The sequence below is a fragment of the Crocodylus porosus genome, unplaced genomic scaffold (genome assembly GCF_001723895.1).
Source record: "Crocodylus porosus isolate Cpor-Errol unplaced genomic scaffold, CroPor_comp1, whole genome shotgun sequence".
Classification (NCBI taxonomy): Eukaryota; Metazoa; Chordata; order Crocodylia; family Crocodylidae; genus Crocodylus; species Crocodylus porosus.
The window spans coordinates 84,731,834-84,748,239 of NW_017728886.1; the positions used below are offsets into that span (position 1 = coordinate 84,731,834).

General features: G+C 39.2%; 1 protein-coding gene across 7 annotated transcripts in view; it reads right to left on the minus strand.

Annotated features, from left to right (window-relative positions):
* PDE1C (phosphodiesterase 1C) overlaps positions 1-16,406 on the minus strand; it is a 479,499-nt gene that overhangs the window by 108,224 nt on the left and 354,869 nt on the right. For all 7 annotated transcript variants that reach the window (XM_019538223.1, XM_019538225.1, XM_019538224.1 and 4 more), the window contains one exon: positions 1,451-1,564. In XM_019538223.1, the coding sequence (XP_019393768.1) occupies positions 1,451-1,564 (114 nt within the window). The remainder of the gene's footprint in view (positions 1-1,450; positions 1,565-16,406) is intronic.

A 16,406-nucleotide genomic window follows, 5' to 3' on the forward strand; every position in this document is an offset into this window, starting at 1 on the left:
AGAGTGTTCCTAAGACAGATTTTAAACATAATTTTCAAGCATCTCAGACATGCTCTAATTAAAGCAGTTGTTAAAAATTCACTCTTTTTCTAAACTTAATGGAACACATTTTTGACAGTCTATAACAGATTATTTACTTTCTTGGACAGCCGCATGCCAGATTGCAAAGCTCACTACTAGGCTGATAAACAAGACAGTCAGCATGATGAAACAGAACTACATAACCCTCCCATGATTTCTCATCTTCAGCTTGTCAACATTCATGGACCCAAGCTTGCCACCATTCTGAGCTGATTGATATTAATGTGAAATTTCCAAACAGGATCCAAACAATAATGTGCTTTTAAGTTTGGGTAATTTTACCCAAAACAATTCTTTAGAAGTAAGTTTAACGTTTGCTAAATGGATTGGCCGGTCAGATTTGGAGACTGGAATCTTTTATCTATGCATGCAACAAATGGTAAACAGGAACATAAACCCCACAATACGTCCTCACCAGTTTGCCCTAATTCTGAACTTGAATGGCTACCTGAAGAAAATAGTTCATTTTCTTTGTCCCTTCCATTCTTGGACTCTCAACTGAGAATGTCAACTGTGCCAACAATGCACAATACAACAATTTGGTGATTAAACTCTTAACCACCAAAAGTTCATGTGAACACCAGACAGCCTGAATAACCAGGGCTTATTTAGTCTGAAAAAGAAGAGACTAAAATGGGGTTTGATAACAGTCTTCAAATATACAAAGAGGAGTTATAAAATGGCACACAGTTCTCTGTGTCCATAGGGCACAGGACAAGATGTAATGATTTTAAAATGCAAAAGGGTCATTTAGATTGGATATTAGGAAGAGCTTTCTAACTGTGAGAATAATTAAGCAGTGGAACAGAGAGTTTGTGGAATCTCCATCATTGCAAGCTTTTAAGAGCAGATCAGACAAACACTTGGCTGAAAAGGTCTAGAAAGGAATAAGCCTGCCTTGAGCAGGGCAACAAGATGACCTCCAAATATCCCTTACAGGTCTATTTTTTCAATTATTCTGTGATCCTCATATCAAAATATTTATCAAAGACAGACTACATGTGGTTTTACGAAGGGAAAAAGTGTCTATGAAGCTGTAGAGCATCAAAAAAAAAGGATCTCAGTCATGAAAGTTTTTTCATTATGAAGTATTATAATATAATACTTATGTTTTCAGTTATAATATGAAAGTGTCCTTAAATTACATTCTTTCCCTAACAGAATATATTTGTAGTTAATTATCACTTCTGGGTTGTTTTTTCCAGGAAGCTCAAAGAAGCTTTCAGAGAATATACTGAAGAATAAAGATCTGTTTTACATATTCCCTATGAGTAATAACTAAAGATTAGCTTAAGTTAAGTAACTTCCCTTGTAAACAATCAGCACTTAATTTAATGGCATAAATTATCAACACATATGTGAAACCTACCTGGTTTCATCAATGTACACTGACTCAAGGACGGTAGCTGCATATTCCAAATTCTTTTTTAAGTCTACAACTGAAGCCTCTCCTCTCTCTAACTGCTTTACCAAAGACCGCAACCTGAGAGAGAAAGACAAGAAGTTGGTTAACATAGAGAGAAATGTTTGAGACCGATTACAAAATACTATCCTATACAAAATATAGCCTCATTTATTGTCAACAAAGAGTCTGTGAAGTCTGCAAATATGCCATCTTACCAAACATAATTTTAATATTTTGGATAATATTTGCCCATAAAAAAGGTCACAAAACCTTTTCTTTCTTTACAGTATTTTTATGAAGAAGTGAGATCTTAACCCTGTAAGATACTGGATGCTTGCAAATCACACTGAAATGAATGAGAATTGAAGGTGGTGAACATACAGTTTGGAAATATTATGAAGTTGTCTTTATCGGAAATTTTGCAAAATATGCACAAGAAAATCTTAGGAAATACCGTACTTACACTTTTCATTATAATGTGAATATGGCCTCGATTTACCTCCCATTATGCTAGAGGCATGTTTAAAATTTATCACTGAAAACTGGGGTCCTTTTGACAATGAAATAATTTTGTGAAAAATATTAATCATTTTGTGAATAAATATTAATCTAAAATTGTCCTATTTTTCAGAGGAATCCAAAGCAAAAAGAGTGTTCAATTTTCTCTTTCTTCTACTACCTTCTTTACTTCTGCTACATCATTTTAGTGGCAAATTGGAAAAAGGGATTAAGAAAGCGAGAGAAATGTAAAAATGGAAGAAAAGGGGGAAATACCAAAATCATATTTTAGACACAAAAAAAATCGAATAATGTTTTCACATTCAAATTTAAAATAAATGAAAAAATATACAATAAAGATTTTAATTTTGTTTTGTTGTGAAAAGTCTTTACCATTTTTAATCCAACTACAAAATTCAAATATACAACTAACAGTGTGGGGCTAGATGATAAATTTATAATCTGGCCTCAGTAAAATGCAGTGGTTTAGACAGTATAGCAAACTCCTTCCCAGTGTCCCCACTGTTCAGAGCAGTCAGTATGCCCCTATGCACCAAACCAGCACTTCTCTGTAGCTGCTATATTGTTCTGCAAAATGTCAGTTTTCAATGTCAAAACATTGAGAATGTGAATTGATGCAAAGACATCCACATGAGTTTAAAGAGAATGTGAAACAATGGCTCTATGGCTGCCCTGTTCACCATAACACAGCTGCCTGGTGGTGACCATTAAATGTCACCCATTGTAAGCCATTTTCTTCTTAGTGCAAAAGGAATGGAAGGGGTCACTGATCTGCACAATTTACAGGAGCATCTTATTTGCTGACTCAACTGGGTGGCATTTCAGACACAAATACTTATGCATCCCCCAATCAAAAAACAGTCAAGGTCAAAGAGCTTAACAGAGCCAATGGAAATATTCAACCCTAAATAAAAAGGGAACAAGTGGAAGGAGCCTAGGGAAACAAAGGTGCCCACACAATCTTATTTTGGATATATTCACAATCTATTGTGAGTGGCAACATATTTTTTGTGTGGGTAGAGCTTGGAAAAATGCCACCACCTTCTCTTACCAAGAAATTCGACTCTTGGCCAATGTAACATGAATTTCCTGAAAAACTGACATAATTACATTGTCAAGTGCGATGGCAGATAGAGCGCCCTGTCATCACTTAGTCCTCACCAATTCTTGTACCTTCTTGCCCCCCTATTAAGATGGAGGGAAGACATATAACTGCCTTGCAGTATCTTCTTCCCTTCCCATACTGTATGTTATGTCCTCTTACTCCCTGAACTAATTATCAAAAATATTACATTTGCCTTGGCTGGAGGAGTTAATAGTGCAGCAATCAGTTTGCCTTTCTTGATTTTTATTTCATTGATTGCAGCACACAGCAGGTCTGCACCACAAGACACTCAAATATTCGTATTCAATAACAGCACAATGTGTGACTCCTGCTGCATGGTGCCAACATCCATCAAACAAGATTATGCAGAGTATAGAGTGCATCAAGCATCTGGCCAAACAGAAGTAAAGTTGTGTGAATGGAAGAGTGACACACAACTGGGGGTCCAAGTGAAAAAATTGCACTGTCTGACCATTCATTATCTGCAAGTACTTCTGCTTTATCTATTAGCTGCAGCTCTTGACTCTTACTTTTATTAATATGAAGCCATTGATATTTTCTCTTTATAGCATTATATAAGCATTTGTATTTTGTTAAAACACGTTTGAATAAATCTGAAATGTTAAGCTAGGTCATCACTTTGAACAGAGCCTGGCACTAGAGCTGAGCAAAATCTTCTAAAATCTTATGAAAAAGGAAGCTTATGGTCAGCTAAAATTATTCATGGATTTAAATCAAGTCACCAAATAGTTTTGACCAAAATGAACTGCTGAAACAATTTCTTTTAACATTTGCCAACAGCGGTGACATTGCCATCATGCCTTAATCCCCATTGATTAGGGCACTCACATACAGGTAACCTTAGTTCAGTTTCTGCTTCTGCTTGAGGAGGGCTGAATCACATTTACCATTACAAAGGAGAATGATCAATCCACCACACTACCTGGTACTCTTAGTTTCTTCTCATATGATTTCTACATTGTTATAAAATACTTCAGTATTCATTGAATCAGAAAGTAATGAGTCTGTGATCTGGTGGTTTGGATACTCCTCTGAGATGTGGGAAATATTGGTTCAAATCCCTTAACCAAACAAAGAAATGATTAACACTTGATATCAATTAGGAGATTGCCCTACTCCCAGGACCTGTTCATTAAGTCAGGGAGAGAACAAACATCGTCTCTATAGACTGGTGTTTAGGATATTCACTTTGGAAGACAGAGGCCAGAGTGTCCATCCTGCCAAAAAGTTTTTTTTTTTACGTATTTTATACAAGGTAGACCAAAAGAGAATGATAGTATCCTGTGCCAGAATACCTGACATAAGAGTAGGCATAGGAGATATAGAGTCAAGGGAGGGAATTGAGCCTGAGTCTCTTACATCCTGGGCGAGTGCCCTAACTTATGCCGTAACACTAAGGGGGCACTTAACAGTGGTGGCCTTAGGGTTGTTGGGGCCCTAGGAGAAGAGTCATTTGGGACCCCTCAGAGCAGGGGTGGGCAAAATGCAACCCGCGGACTGGATGCGGCCCGCCAGGCCATTCTATCTGGCTCACGGGGCCCCTAAAACATTTAGAAAATTAATATATATCTGCTTCTGGCTGCCTGTCACATGGCCCTCAATGGCTTGCCAAAACTCAGTAAGCGGCCCTCCACCTGATATAATTGCCCACCCCTGCCTTAGAGGTATGTACTCAAGTAAATATTAACACACCACAGTTGTACCAAGGATCTTTTTAATATTCTTTGGAGTAATTAGATAAATAGTTGAATGTTAAAATGCAAATAGAGCCACTTCCTTGCGAAAAACATCGCCCCCACCCCCAAATTTGGGCCCCCTAAAGTGTTGGCCCCAGGAAGTTCTCTGGTTTGCCCTCCCCTAAGGCTGTACTTAATCTTGGTTTCCTTGGTTTTTCCAGTGAGTGACCCTTTTCTCTGAGCCTAACCTGAATAAAATTTACTGTGCCAAACCTTCAACTCTCCTATGAAATAAGAAATTTCATTTGTACCTAGGAAAACTTTTACCATCTTTTCTCTATGCCTGAAGAAGGGTGCTTGTGCCCGAAAACTTGCAACTAAAGACTTTTTTTTTCAAAAATCTAGTTGCTCTAATAAAATATATCACCTTTACCACAAGTTCTGATTCTTAAACTAAATATTCTATTTCATAGTGAATTAAATATTTCCTTGAACCTGAACCTACATTTTTTCGTTTGCTTATTTGCAGAAGAAATCTAAAATTATTATCCTGTCTGGATGTACTTGGTTTTGCTTTAAATATTTGGTCATCAGCAGGCCATAAAACTTAATTATTTGCAGACCCTATCTGATACCACAGTAATTCCATCAAGGTAACTGGTGCTACTTGTAGAAGGTACTGTTCATTTTAAGTCAGGGAAATCACAATCCACCCAGCATACATTCAGTTGTTGCTGCTTTTCAGCTACATATCATGTCACAGAACCATGATATGACTTCAGAAATCAGATATTCCCATATAATGGTTGCCTTCCCAGCATTTGGTAGAAGTCTAGAGAGAGCTGGCTTCTCAGACTGCAGCAGCTCTTCTTCCTTATTTTAACTGCTATTTGCATTAAACAGATGAAAGGCATTAGATATTTTCTTAGTAACACTTTTCTATAGAAGTAGTAGCTTTTGCTTATTGTTTTTCTAATTTAAGATGTAATGTGTGACATGGGGAAGGTTTGACAATCACTTCTAAATTGGAGTAACCACAGAAGGGGCTATGCTCCATCAAAGACAACAGAATAATCTTAACATACAAAACACCCAGTTCTGTGCAACATTGAGCATTATTTGAGCACTTCCTGCAAAGTTGTGAGTCCACGTTGATTGTATCTTTGTGAAGTTCAAGGGAGCCAGCATTGCATAGAACTAAGCACTGTCTTTGTATCTTGAGATTATTTCATGGTCTGTACAAACCATGAACTTCAAAGATATGGAATAGACTCACAACCTTGCAAGTGCTTAATGATTTACAGAATCCGAATCCATATTACTTTCAGTGCATGCTATAGTTCAATCCCCCATGAATAACACTGGAGCTAGATGAGAACAGTTATTCCTCTTGACTCCAGTGGGACTACTCATTTGTCTATGGCAGATAGGATTTAGTCATCTCTAAAGGCAAAGGTACCAAAATCTCACATTAACTCCAAAGTCTCATTCACATTCTGAGCTACTTTGTATTAACAAGCTATCTGTGATACTAGGAATTCTCGGGAATAAAATCAACTGGATACCAGTTGGACAAAGGTAAAATTTGCCAGCAAAAGAGAAAGTTTAAAGAACTAAATCCAGCCCACTAGTTTAAATGGAACATGGGCAACGGAGGAAAATGATATTGTTTTCAATGACCATGTCTACATGAGACACTACTGTGCAGTGGTTAATCCGCATTTATTTAGTGTCAACAGGTACTAAATAAATGCACAATAACCCAAGTTACTGTGATGTAGTGCTGGCAAATGCCTTTTTTGTGACCCAGAATTACTGCACAGTAGTATCAGGCTACTGCACAGTCAGCATCTCATATAGACATGCCCAGTATATTCTTAATGGGCAACATTTATTATGCTCCAAGCAGTCTACTTTTTGTTAGTAATAAAATGGTATCTGTGTACAAATATTTATCTCCTTAGCTGGAGGGCCTTATTATCGGCTGCTGCTGCTGTTGTTTTTAAACAGCATAACATATTACTGCAGAGAAGATTACCACCACCAGTGTCTGGACACCAGTCAACTTTAATTAGCATGTGAAACACAAATATTGCCTGAATAGTCAGGGCAAGCTTCTTAACCAGGGTAAATCTGCATAGCTCCGTCAATGGTCCTTAATGTTATTCTAAAAGCATTATGATTCTGACTCATTGCATGGTTTGGCACATTTTTCATGACAACTTGCTTTCTCACCTATCTCCTCAGCAAAGTGTTAGTAGATATTTAATCAGGCCACATATTATTGTTAATACAAACTTATTTCTACAAATTATAATTATAATATCTAGTTCTTATATGGCATTTTTCAAATGCAGATCTCAAAGTGCTTTACAAGGAACGTTAATATTATTATCCACCTTCTACAGATGAAGAAACTGAGGCACAGAGAGGTGAACTGACTTGCACAAAATCATCCAATGGGCCAGTGGCCAGTAGTGGGAATAGAAACTAGAATCCCCAAGTTCTATTCAGCTCTAGTCAACGCTCTTTCTACTTTCTCATGTAACAGTATTTTGTTACAGAATTCTTTATATTTTTGTTCTTGCTTAAAATCTTTAATACACTTATGTAGTACTTACATTATACAGATCTTGTTATATATAAATCTCAAAACCCTAACAGAGTCAGGTAAGTACCAGTGCCTCATTTTTAAATATTGGAATAAAAGCAGTGTTGAGGGGTAAACGCAATAAGTTAGGGACAAAGCTCTGAATAGGTCTTCTAGGCCCCACTTCTGTACCTTATCAACCTCCCTGCATGCTTTCATTAATATATATATTATGCCATAGGTTTGTATAGTATTTTCCAAGGAAATGTTGGGTGCCTATACACATGCAGCAAGGCTGGTCTAATGCTTATCAGAGAAGACTTGATTAATTGAGTCTGCTGGAGCACGGTAATTAGTGCACTCCAACAGACTGCAGCATCACTTATATCAGTGTCCTCAGACTGAAAAATGGTGGTGGGGGTGCTTTAGCTAAAGCTTGTTTGATGAGCCTTAATTAAAGTGCCCCCATCATTTTTCAGCAGGGGGTGGTGACAGTGATTCACGTGATGTTACAGACACTTTAATTAGAGTATCTTGGAACTTCTCTAATTAAGCCCCTTTCCCCCCACTCCCACTCCTGCAGCAGGTCTATAAATGCCTGATGTCCCTAACTCAAAGTGCAAGTACTATAATGTAAATATTCAGAACTCTTGTGATAGAGGTGATATCTAATAATTCTGATATTATAAAAGCCTTAGTCTGTCTGTCCATAATGCTTTATTCTGTGTTTCTGATTGGAAGCAACCAATTAGAGTGCTCAGAGAGTATTCTGGACAGGAGGCAGTGATGCAGTGGAGCACTGCCATGGTAACATGGACGGAGCAACCAGAGGTGCTGGCCTTTGCTGGCCTTCCCCCGCCCCTCCCCCCCGGCTCCCTGCAGGTAGTGGCACAGGTTACTGGCTGAGGGGGACTGAGGGGATGATGAGGCAAGGCCCCCCATGCTGCCAGGAGATAGTGGCAGCGCAGGGTGGTGGGTAGCAGCTCTCTCCCCACCCCCATCATTTCTGATGGGCAACTGGCTAGTTGATATCTAATAATAGATATCATGTCTACCACAAAAGTTCTGAATGTTTTTGTCTTTAGACCAACACAGCAACTACCTATATCCCTAAAATATGGAAGATATGGAAGCCATTTTGGAATGAAAACTTTAAAATTTTTACAAGACAGAAGCAAAATTCAACACCCTGAGACCTGGAGGCAAACACCCCTGCTCCAGCCCTTTGTTTGAGCTGAATTTCCATACTTTGCAGAACAGGTTCACCCCAACAGAACTTCCTTACCCAGGAGAAACAATTCCATCACCAATCCTCTTGTGCAAAATGAATCAACTTAACAAGAAGAAAGCTTGTAAATAAAGAACATTCTTTTGCAACTATCTAGTTGGTCTAATAAAAGATATTACCTCTACCACAAGAGTTCTGGATGCTTTTGCCTTTAGAACAACATGGCTACAACCTATATCCCTGAATAAAGTAAATATGACATTAATAATCTAAATCACTATTGAAGCAAAACATTTTTTTCCATCAGAAAATGCTGATTTTTTGAGACCAACACCTGGCAATAAATCAGAGAAAGATTTTTCTGGTTCAAAATGGAATTTGTAGTAAAAAATAGACAGGGACAAGTTCAAATCCCAGAACAGCCAAGCATTTACAGAACCTGTTTGTGATGTGGGAGAGCTGGGTTAAAATCATTTGTATTACTTCTAATTTGGGACAAGTACTTAAACTTAGGTCTCTCACAACCTAACTGAGTGTCATAACTACTGTCCTAGAGAGCCAGCCTCTACGCCAATGAATATTTACTTACTGATATAAAGTGGAACAGCTACAACAAAAAAATGAACAAAACTCCACTCAAAAAAATCTAATGGCCAGGCAGTAGGTCATGCACCTGGGATATAAGTAGGGTGATCATATTACATTTAAAGAAATCCGGGATACTGCTCCCCCACTCCCTAAGTCAGAAGTGCTGCTACAGACAGCGGTGCTCTATTGCAGTGCCTGCCAACCCACTCACCTGGTGCACCATGCTGCTCGGCGTTCCTGCTGGACTGCACCCCATGCTCCTGCAATTCTAGGACTTCTCTTTTAATTTTAACCAGCTAACCAGGACCAGCCTACAAAATCTGGGACTGTCCTGGCCAAACCAGGACATACAGTCAACCTAAACATAAGAGACCTAGGTTCAAGTGTTTCCTCAGTTTGGCAGACCATAAATTATTTGAACCACCTCTCTTTTCCTTCTTTAATGAAAAAACAAACAAGACCTCAACTTCACCCTGATACAAAATGAGAAAAATGTGTAAAGTCTTGAAAGTATTTGGAAGAGAGAAAAAACTCCTTCTCCTTTAGCTCTTATATTGAGAAAACCAAGACAGGCAAAAGGTCTCTTTCCATATACAAAACCAAGAAAGATGCATCTCTTCTGCTCTGATTTTTAAAGACATGTAAGGTTAGTAGAAACAAGTACATTAAAAAAACATTTTTCCCCAGGAAATATTTCCATAGTTACAACTAAACATGGATGAACTAGGAATAGCTGGCTGTTAAAATCATATCTTGAGCAGTATGGTGCCCTACTCTTCAACATGCATTGTAACTTCCCAAGCTAACTGATATTTCTGAAAAAATACAATAATTTTAAAGCATTCATTTTAGCATGGCAGTCTCTAATGATTATAGAAAATGTTTATGATTTAATGCATGGTTTCTCACACTGGTGATTACAATTCCAAGGGGAGTTGCAAATAGGTCCAAAAGGATTAGTGATATTCCCATCTGTCTGATGGCTAGATAGGGCAGACAAAACTCTTCTTTTTTATGTTGTAACATTAGGTATCCTTGGTAATATTTCCCCTCCCCACTCTTTTTAAATGTGCTCTGCCCTAGATTTGCCTCCTTCAATCTCAAGTGTAACAACAATTCTAAACATGTTGTCCATGTTTACAAAGCACTTAGGAACAGTATAATACTTTGGACTAAAAAGTAACACAGAAACATTGCAAATCTCAGTTATAACAATTAGTCGTTTTTCCACACTTAACCCTTTGTAGCAGTATATATATATTTAGAGCATTTTTCTCCTAAATAAATGTGGTTAAACCCTGTTTCTATTAACTTTAATATGGGGCAATTCTGTTTATGGTCCTCTCCATCGAAGGGGCACCTTGACAAATGAACACATGCATAGACTTAATCCCTACTATGGCAAGGCCTTCATGAGTATCCCAGAGACAGAAAGAACGGCACTCCAATTAGACATCTGTATGGAACATTTAACTCCAGCAAATCCTTATCACTCTTTAACTTGGAAAGCATGAATCAGAGGCACGTCCTGCTATCAGTCCATGTTTATCCAACTTTGGTTAGTCAAATAGCATCCATGTAATGAAAACTCAACAGAATGATTTCAGAAACAAATCGTCTGTGATGAATATCCTCTTTTGATGTCCAAGCCAAATAGCTTTTACGGTAATTAAAAAAAACCCTTTAAAAATAAACAGAATAGTAATCTGAAAAATACTTACTAGGCCTGATTTTAAGATTGCAAACTTCAGGGAAAGCAAACTTGAGCTAATGCAGGCTACAAAGAGCTACTAAACTACAGGCAAAGCTCTCCTTCTCTGACCTGTATTGCACATCTCCTCCCATTCAAGTCACCATTGTCATTGGGTGCCTGTACAGGTGTTTCAACATGTTCTAATTAAAACACTTTGAAGAAGACTCAATTAATTGAGTCTGCTCCACGTTCTAATTAGAATGCTGTAGCATCACCACAGTGTCACGTGTATAAGCCCCCATGAATTAAAAAATGCCTCTCTGGGAACTGCTGTAATTAAAACACCCCTCTCCCCCAACCTCTTCCCAGAGCATGTTTATAGGCTGCTGTTAATGTCTCCAGGAAATCCATGAACAAAATGAATACAAGCTAAGTAGCAGAGATGTTGAGTAGAGAGGAGAGAATACTGTGCTTTAAGAAGTCTTTAAAAAGTAGAAACAGAAAGCTAGATGTGAAATTAAAAGGTAGAAGTGTTTTGATGAGACATCTTTTCCATGAAAAATGTCATTTTATTGATACCAAATGTTTGGAAGAAACAAATCTGCTTCAATGAAGATTTCATCAGAAGGATTTCTTGGGCCCAGGATGGAATTTCTGGTCAAAATCAGAAAGTGACAAATACAAAGAGCCAATAAACCAGGGGACAGATTACCTCAAAACAGCAAGGAGACTTAAACTAAGGCTTGCATTATCCCTGGCAATTGCCCTAACCATGAGACTCCTGTCTATTATGAGTGACATTTGTCCTTTTTTTTGGTCTCATATTCGTTCTGTGGCAGAGGAAAAAAATGTATTTATGAACCTCACCTGTTTCACTCACTCAAATTCTTGTTTTTTGGAAAGGTCTCATAAAATGATATCAACGAGTAGATCAAATGGAGGATAATAGTTATTACACCCACTTTCACAGGACTGATAACTCTCACCATTATTTCAGGCATCTAGTGATAACTGGTGTTTTTTCTTAAAGCCCAAGCTTGTAGAATCACATAAATGTACCAGAAACGCCAATTTCTTTTTTTTTTTTTAAATTGAAACCCTCAGCGTTTCAGATAAAAGCTTGAAAATCAAAACCTATAAAGCTAAAAGCATATACAGCAAATTAAGTAAGGCAAAAACTGCATTATTGTTTAAAATTTTATAGTATTTATGGTATTTTGGTAGATACATCATTATATTATTCAATATTATTATATATGTATACCATTATATACTATACATTATTATAATAGTAGAATTACACACTGTATTATTATAATAGAATACTGGCAGCCAATTACTTATAGGGAAGAGACTTTGGAAGGTCTGGAAGAGAAGACCATGATGGTGGGAGGGCTGAGAATGGGAAAGAAAATAGAGGATAGAGATTAAAGAGGGACTGAGTAAGAACAGAAAAAAATGACTGAGAGGAAGTGAAGAAGCCAGACACCAGTCCTCCATTCAACAGTCTCTAGGTTCTCACTGTGAAGAGTAAAACTGACTTCCTTGGGACTGATTCTATGAATAAAGTTACTTAGAGGGGTTGAGTTATACAGGATGTTTTTTCAAGTAGGATGTTTATAAAGTCCTTCTGCAAAGTCCAAAGGGATGAATCCTGTATGTACTATGTACAGAACTCCCATTTATCTTCAACAAGCATTTTGCAGAGGGAGGGTTTCCAGAACTAGAACAATATTTCAATGGTCTGTTAATCTGGTTTAGAATTTGTATCTAAACCTTTTACCATTCAGATAAATAAACTCCTCACTGTTTTCTGAATTAAATCCACATTTCCTACTCAAGTTCTGTGTTGGTGAGAGCTGTAAAAACATAGAAAACGTTAACTCAGAGTCCACAGATAGTAATTCTGAGTATAAGGGTTTAATGTCACAGCACATGCCCAAGGAAGACAATCCAGGAAGCCAACCACAGCTGCAACAATTTCTACTAAAACACAACAGAAAATAAGAGTCATTGGTGATAATTGCCAAGTTTTACACAAATACATTAGGTTTAAGCAATCTGTTATTACTGTTTTTGTATAGCAAGAGCTGAGTGACATCTTCTAGAGGGAGAAAAAGCAAAGGTTTACATGGACCAATCACTGAAAAACAGAGCACTTCTACACTGGCATTCATTCATCAGTAGTAATTACAGGCAATCTTTCATTCATTGTTTTGTTTCCCTCTTGTATCATGAAACAACATTCTTCCTGATGGATCTTTCAAAAAAAAATCAAAAGGTATTTTGAAGTAGACAATTCATTTGTATTATTTATAAACACGACAGTACAGCTGTGATAAGCTCAGTGGCCTTGGAATAGCAGCGTATGGCTTGTTTCAGTCCCCATGCACTGAAATTAACCTCAAGTCATGCATGCAAAGCTCAGGTGGAATCACAATCACAGTCGACAGTTTCAGACTGCAATCTGAAATTCCTGCAAGGCCCAAACAAAAAGGGGGTTATTCCTAAAATATAAACTTTGACTGAATGTGGGGTTCATATCAGAAACAAACTAAGCAAATCCTTTCTCCTTTGTGTTCTGAAAGGCACATAAATCTCAGCAAAACAATTTTGAAACTACCCTTGTCCCCCCTAACTAATTTGCACCGTCTGCTGATATTGACAATTACAGCAAATTACTCACAGGACCCAGCCTCCCACTTCCCATGTGCAAACAAACACCTTTGTGTTTACTTTGGTTACACAGGCACTGAAACCACCAGGGATAAACAATCAAAAGACTCTTTCTGTTAAATGTATGGAAAATTACCATGAAATGTGGAGATCGCTATCTTGTGCTCAGGCAATTACAGCTATTGCCCATAGGCCCTTTCCAATTTCAAGTAAGGTCAATAGGAGTCTTTCTACTGATTACAGACGGAGTTGCACCAGGGCAAGTTTCACTTCTGTGAAACACTGGTGCTGCCAAGCTAACAGTCTGCAAGTAGCAATTCTGGCCTACATTTCCAAAAATGATAGCTGAGTTTGGGGATCCAGAACACTTCCTGCAAAGTGTCCTCAGTTACAATGGGAAGCTGCACTTCTGTCTGTACCCTATGGCCGTGTCCACACAAACATAGATGTTTGGTTCCCCAGGGATAACTAGCAGCAGCACACCTTGTGCTGCCACTAGTCCCCATGGAACACCTGTGCCACGCACCCTCTGGCACACGGCAGGTTACCCGGGGTGCGGTAGGGGAGGCTGGGGCCAGCACTGGGCTGGCCCCAGAAGCTTTATGTGGAATCCTGGAGGCCTCCTGGGGCTACAGTAGTGGCAATCCTGACACTTGGAGCCTGGCTAGAAGCTGGAATATGGCTTCAGCTGACCAGACTCTGGTTTTGAGTGGTGCATGCTGCCATTGTGTGTGCCGTGCCACACCACTTTTTTTTTTACGTAGGTTTTTTTGACTCCTGAATATCCATGGATGAATAGCCATGGGGGTATCCAGTAGGGCTGTGCAAAGCTTGGGGTTCTGATTTGACTTGGAGGAGATTCAGCTTGATTCAGTGGCCAAACCTCCGAATCCAAATTGAATCAGGGGACCAATTCAAAGGTCTAAATCAATTCAAAGTTCTCTGAATTGATTTGGAAAAGATTTGGAGAGCTTCAGTGATTTGGGCAGTCCCTGCCTGCTGCAGCGGGGAGCTGGACCTGGAGTCCAAGCTGGTAAGTAGGAGGCGGGGGAGGGGAAGCTGGAGGAGGTGGGAGGGGCTCATGAGGGACCCTCTGTCAGCTCCCCCACCGCCCCAACCCCTGCCTGCTCCCCTAGCACCCCCATACCTGCCACACCCACCCTAGCTCCCTGTGCTTTAAAAAAAAGCCCCCATTCCTGGTGCTGCCAGGAGTGGGAGGGGGCAATCCCTTACTGCCCCCAACTGTCCAATGCTGCATGGGGACTCTGCCACAAGCTCCCTGACCCCCCACTCTCCCAGTGCCACCCCCCACCATGACTGCCATGCCTGCCCCAGCTCTGGCCCTTTAAGAAAAAAAAACCAAAAAAAAACCCATACTCACCAGCTCCTGCGGTGGCCTTGGGGCTTCTGGGGGCTTCTGCAGAGCCCCCCAAGTGGTGTGGGGCAGTGGGGTTGCCCCCCTTTCTGGGCAGGAACCGGTGAATCAGTGGGTGGGGGGTTGGGTTTTTTTTCACTGAATTGAGTCACTGTCCCCCAATTTGGCTGAATCCAAATCCAAAGCAAATACTAGCCACTTTGTACAGGCCTAGTATCCAGGGGTCAAACACCTCCCTCCCACCCTGCGTTGCTCCCTTGCAGCATGTATAACATCTAAATGTGCGGTGTGTGGTGCTGCAGATGTGTCTGTAGCACTACATACCACACAGCCATGCTCATCTGGATGAAGCCTGTGTGTTCAAACTGCACATAAAATCACAAACTGTGAACATCACTTATATGACTGGTAAGTGCCATTTAAACAAATAATATAAGGGATAACAAAATTCTACCATCTAGGCCTAGGTTTAGACAGAATACTCACAAATTCAGGTGAAAGAGTTTGAATCTTTGAAAATTAAGCCAAAATGCAGCAGAATGGAAAACCAAGAAGGGAGCCCTCTTCTGCCCCAGATAAATGGCTGCTTTTAAAAATTCCATCTCCGTTACCTCACTTTTAAAAAGTCAACACTGAATCAAAGATACAACAGTTTACATTTTCAAATATGGATGTTTAAAACTTGGTACATGGAATTAAGCTTCTAAATCCAAATGTTAACTTTAGTCCATTTTAAACAGCAAAGTATTTTTTCATAGTTTAATGCTGGTACATCATTAGTTTAACTCTTTGCTATGGGCAGATAGGGTCTTTTCTTTGAAATCACAACTATCACGTTTTTGGGTGCTTGAACAAGGTCATCCACCTGAATGATTCTTGTAGCTTGCTTTGTGCAGCTCTGACTGTCAGAGCAGCACACTGGCTTTTCACCTAAGGCTTGCTACAGAGATCAGGAAGAGGTCTGACAGATAATTTCAAAGCATTTCTTTGTAACCTTAATTTTCCCCCATCTGTTACCATTAAAATATCTGCTGGCAGAAAATCTGTAATTATCTCATTCTTTCTAGTTCCTCAAATCAATTATATTCCAGACCAGTTTCTTGGAACCCACAGGGTGCTTAAGTAAATGCAGCTCAGAATGCACATAAACTGCAAAACTCAAATAAGCACACTTTCCTTTTTGGTTCCTGAATCATATTGATAGGCACAGGAAAGAGAGGATATTTCGAGTCTGCCTTTTCTCAGGTGGCCTCTATTTCTAGTGCCTGGGTGCTCTTGAGAGCCAGCTGAGTTGTAAGCCTCACTAGAACCCCTTGCTTAGGCTAAGCTGGGGCAAATACCTTAAGGGTGATTATAGAGGATGGAGATAGGCCCTTCTCTGTGGCCCCAGGGACAGGAGTAGGAGCCTTGGCCTCAAGCTGCAGCGTGGAAAATTTAGACTGGAGATTA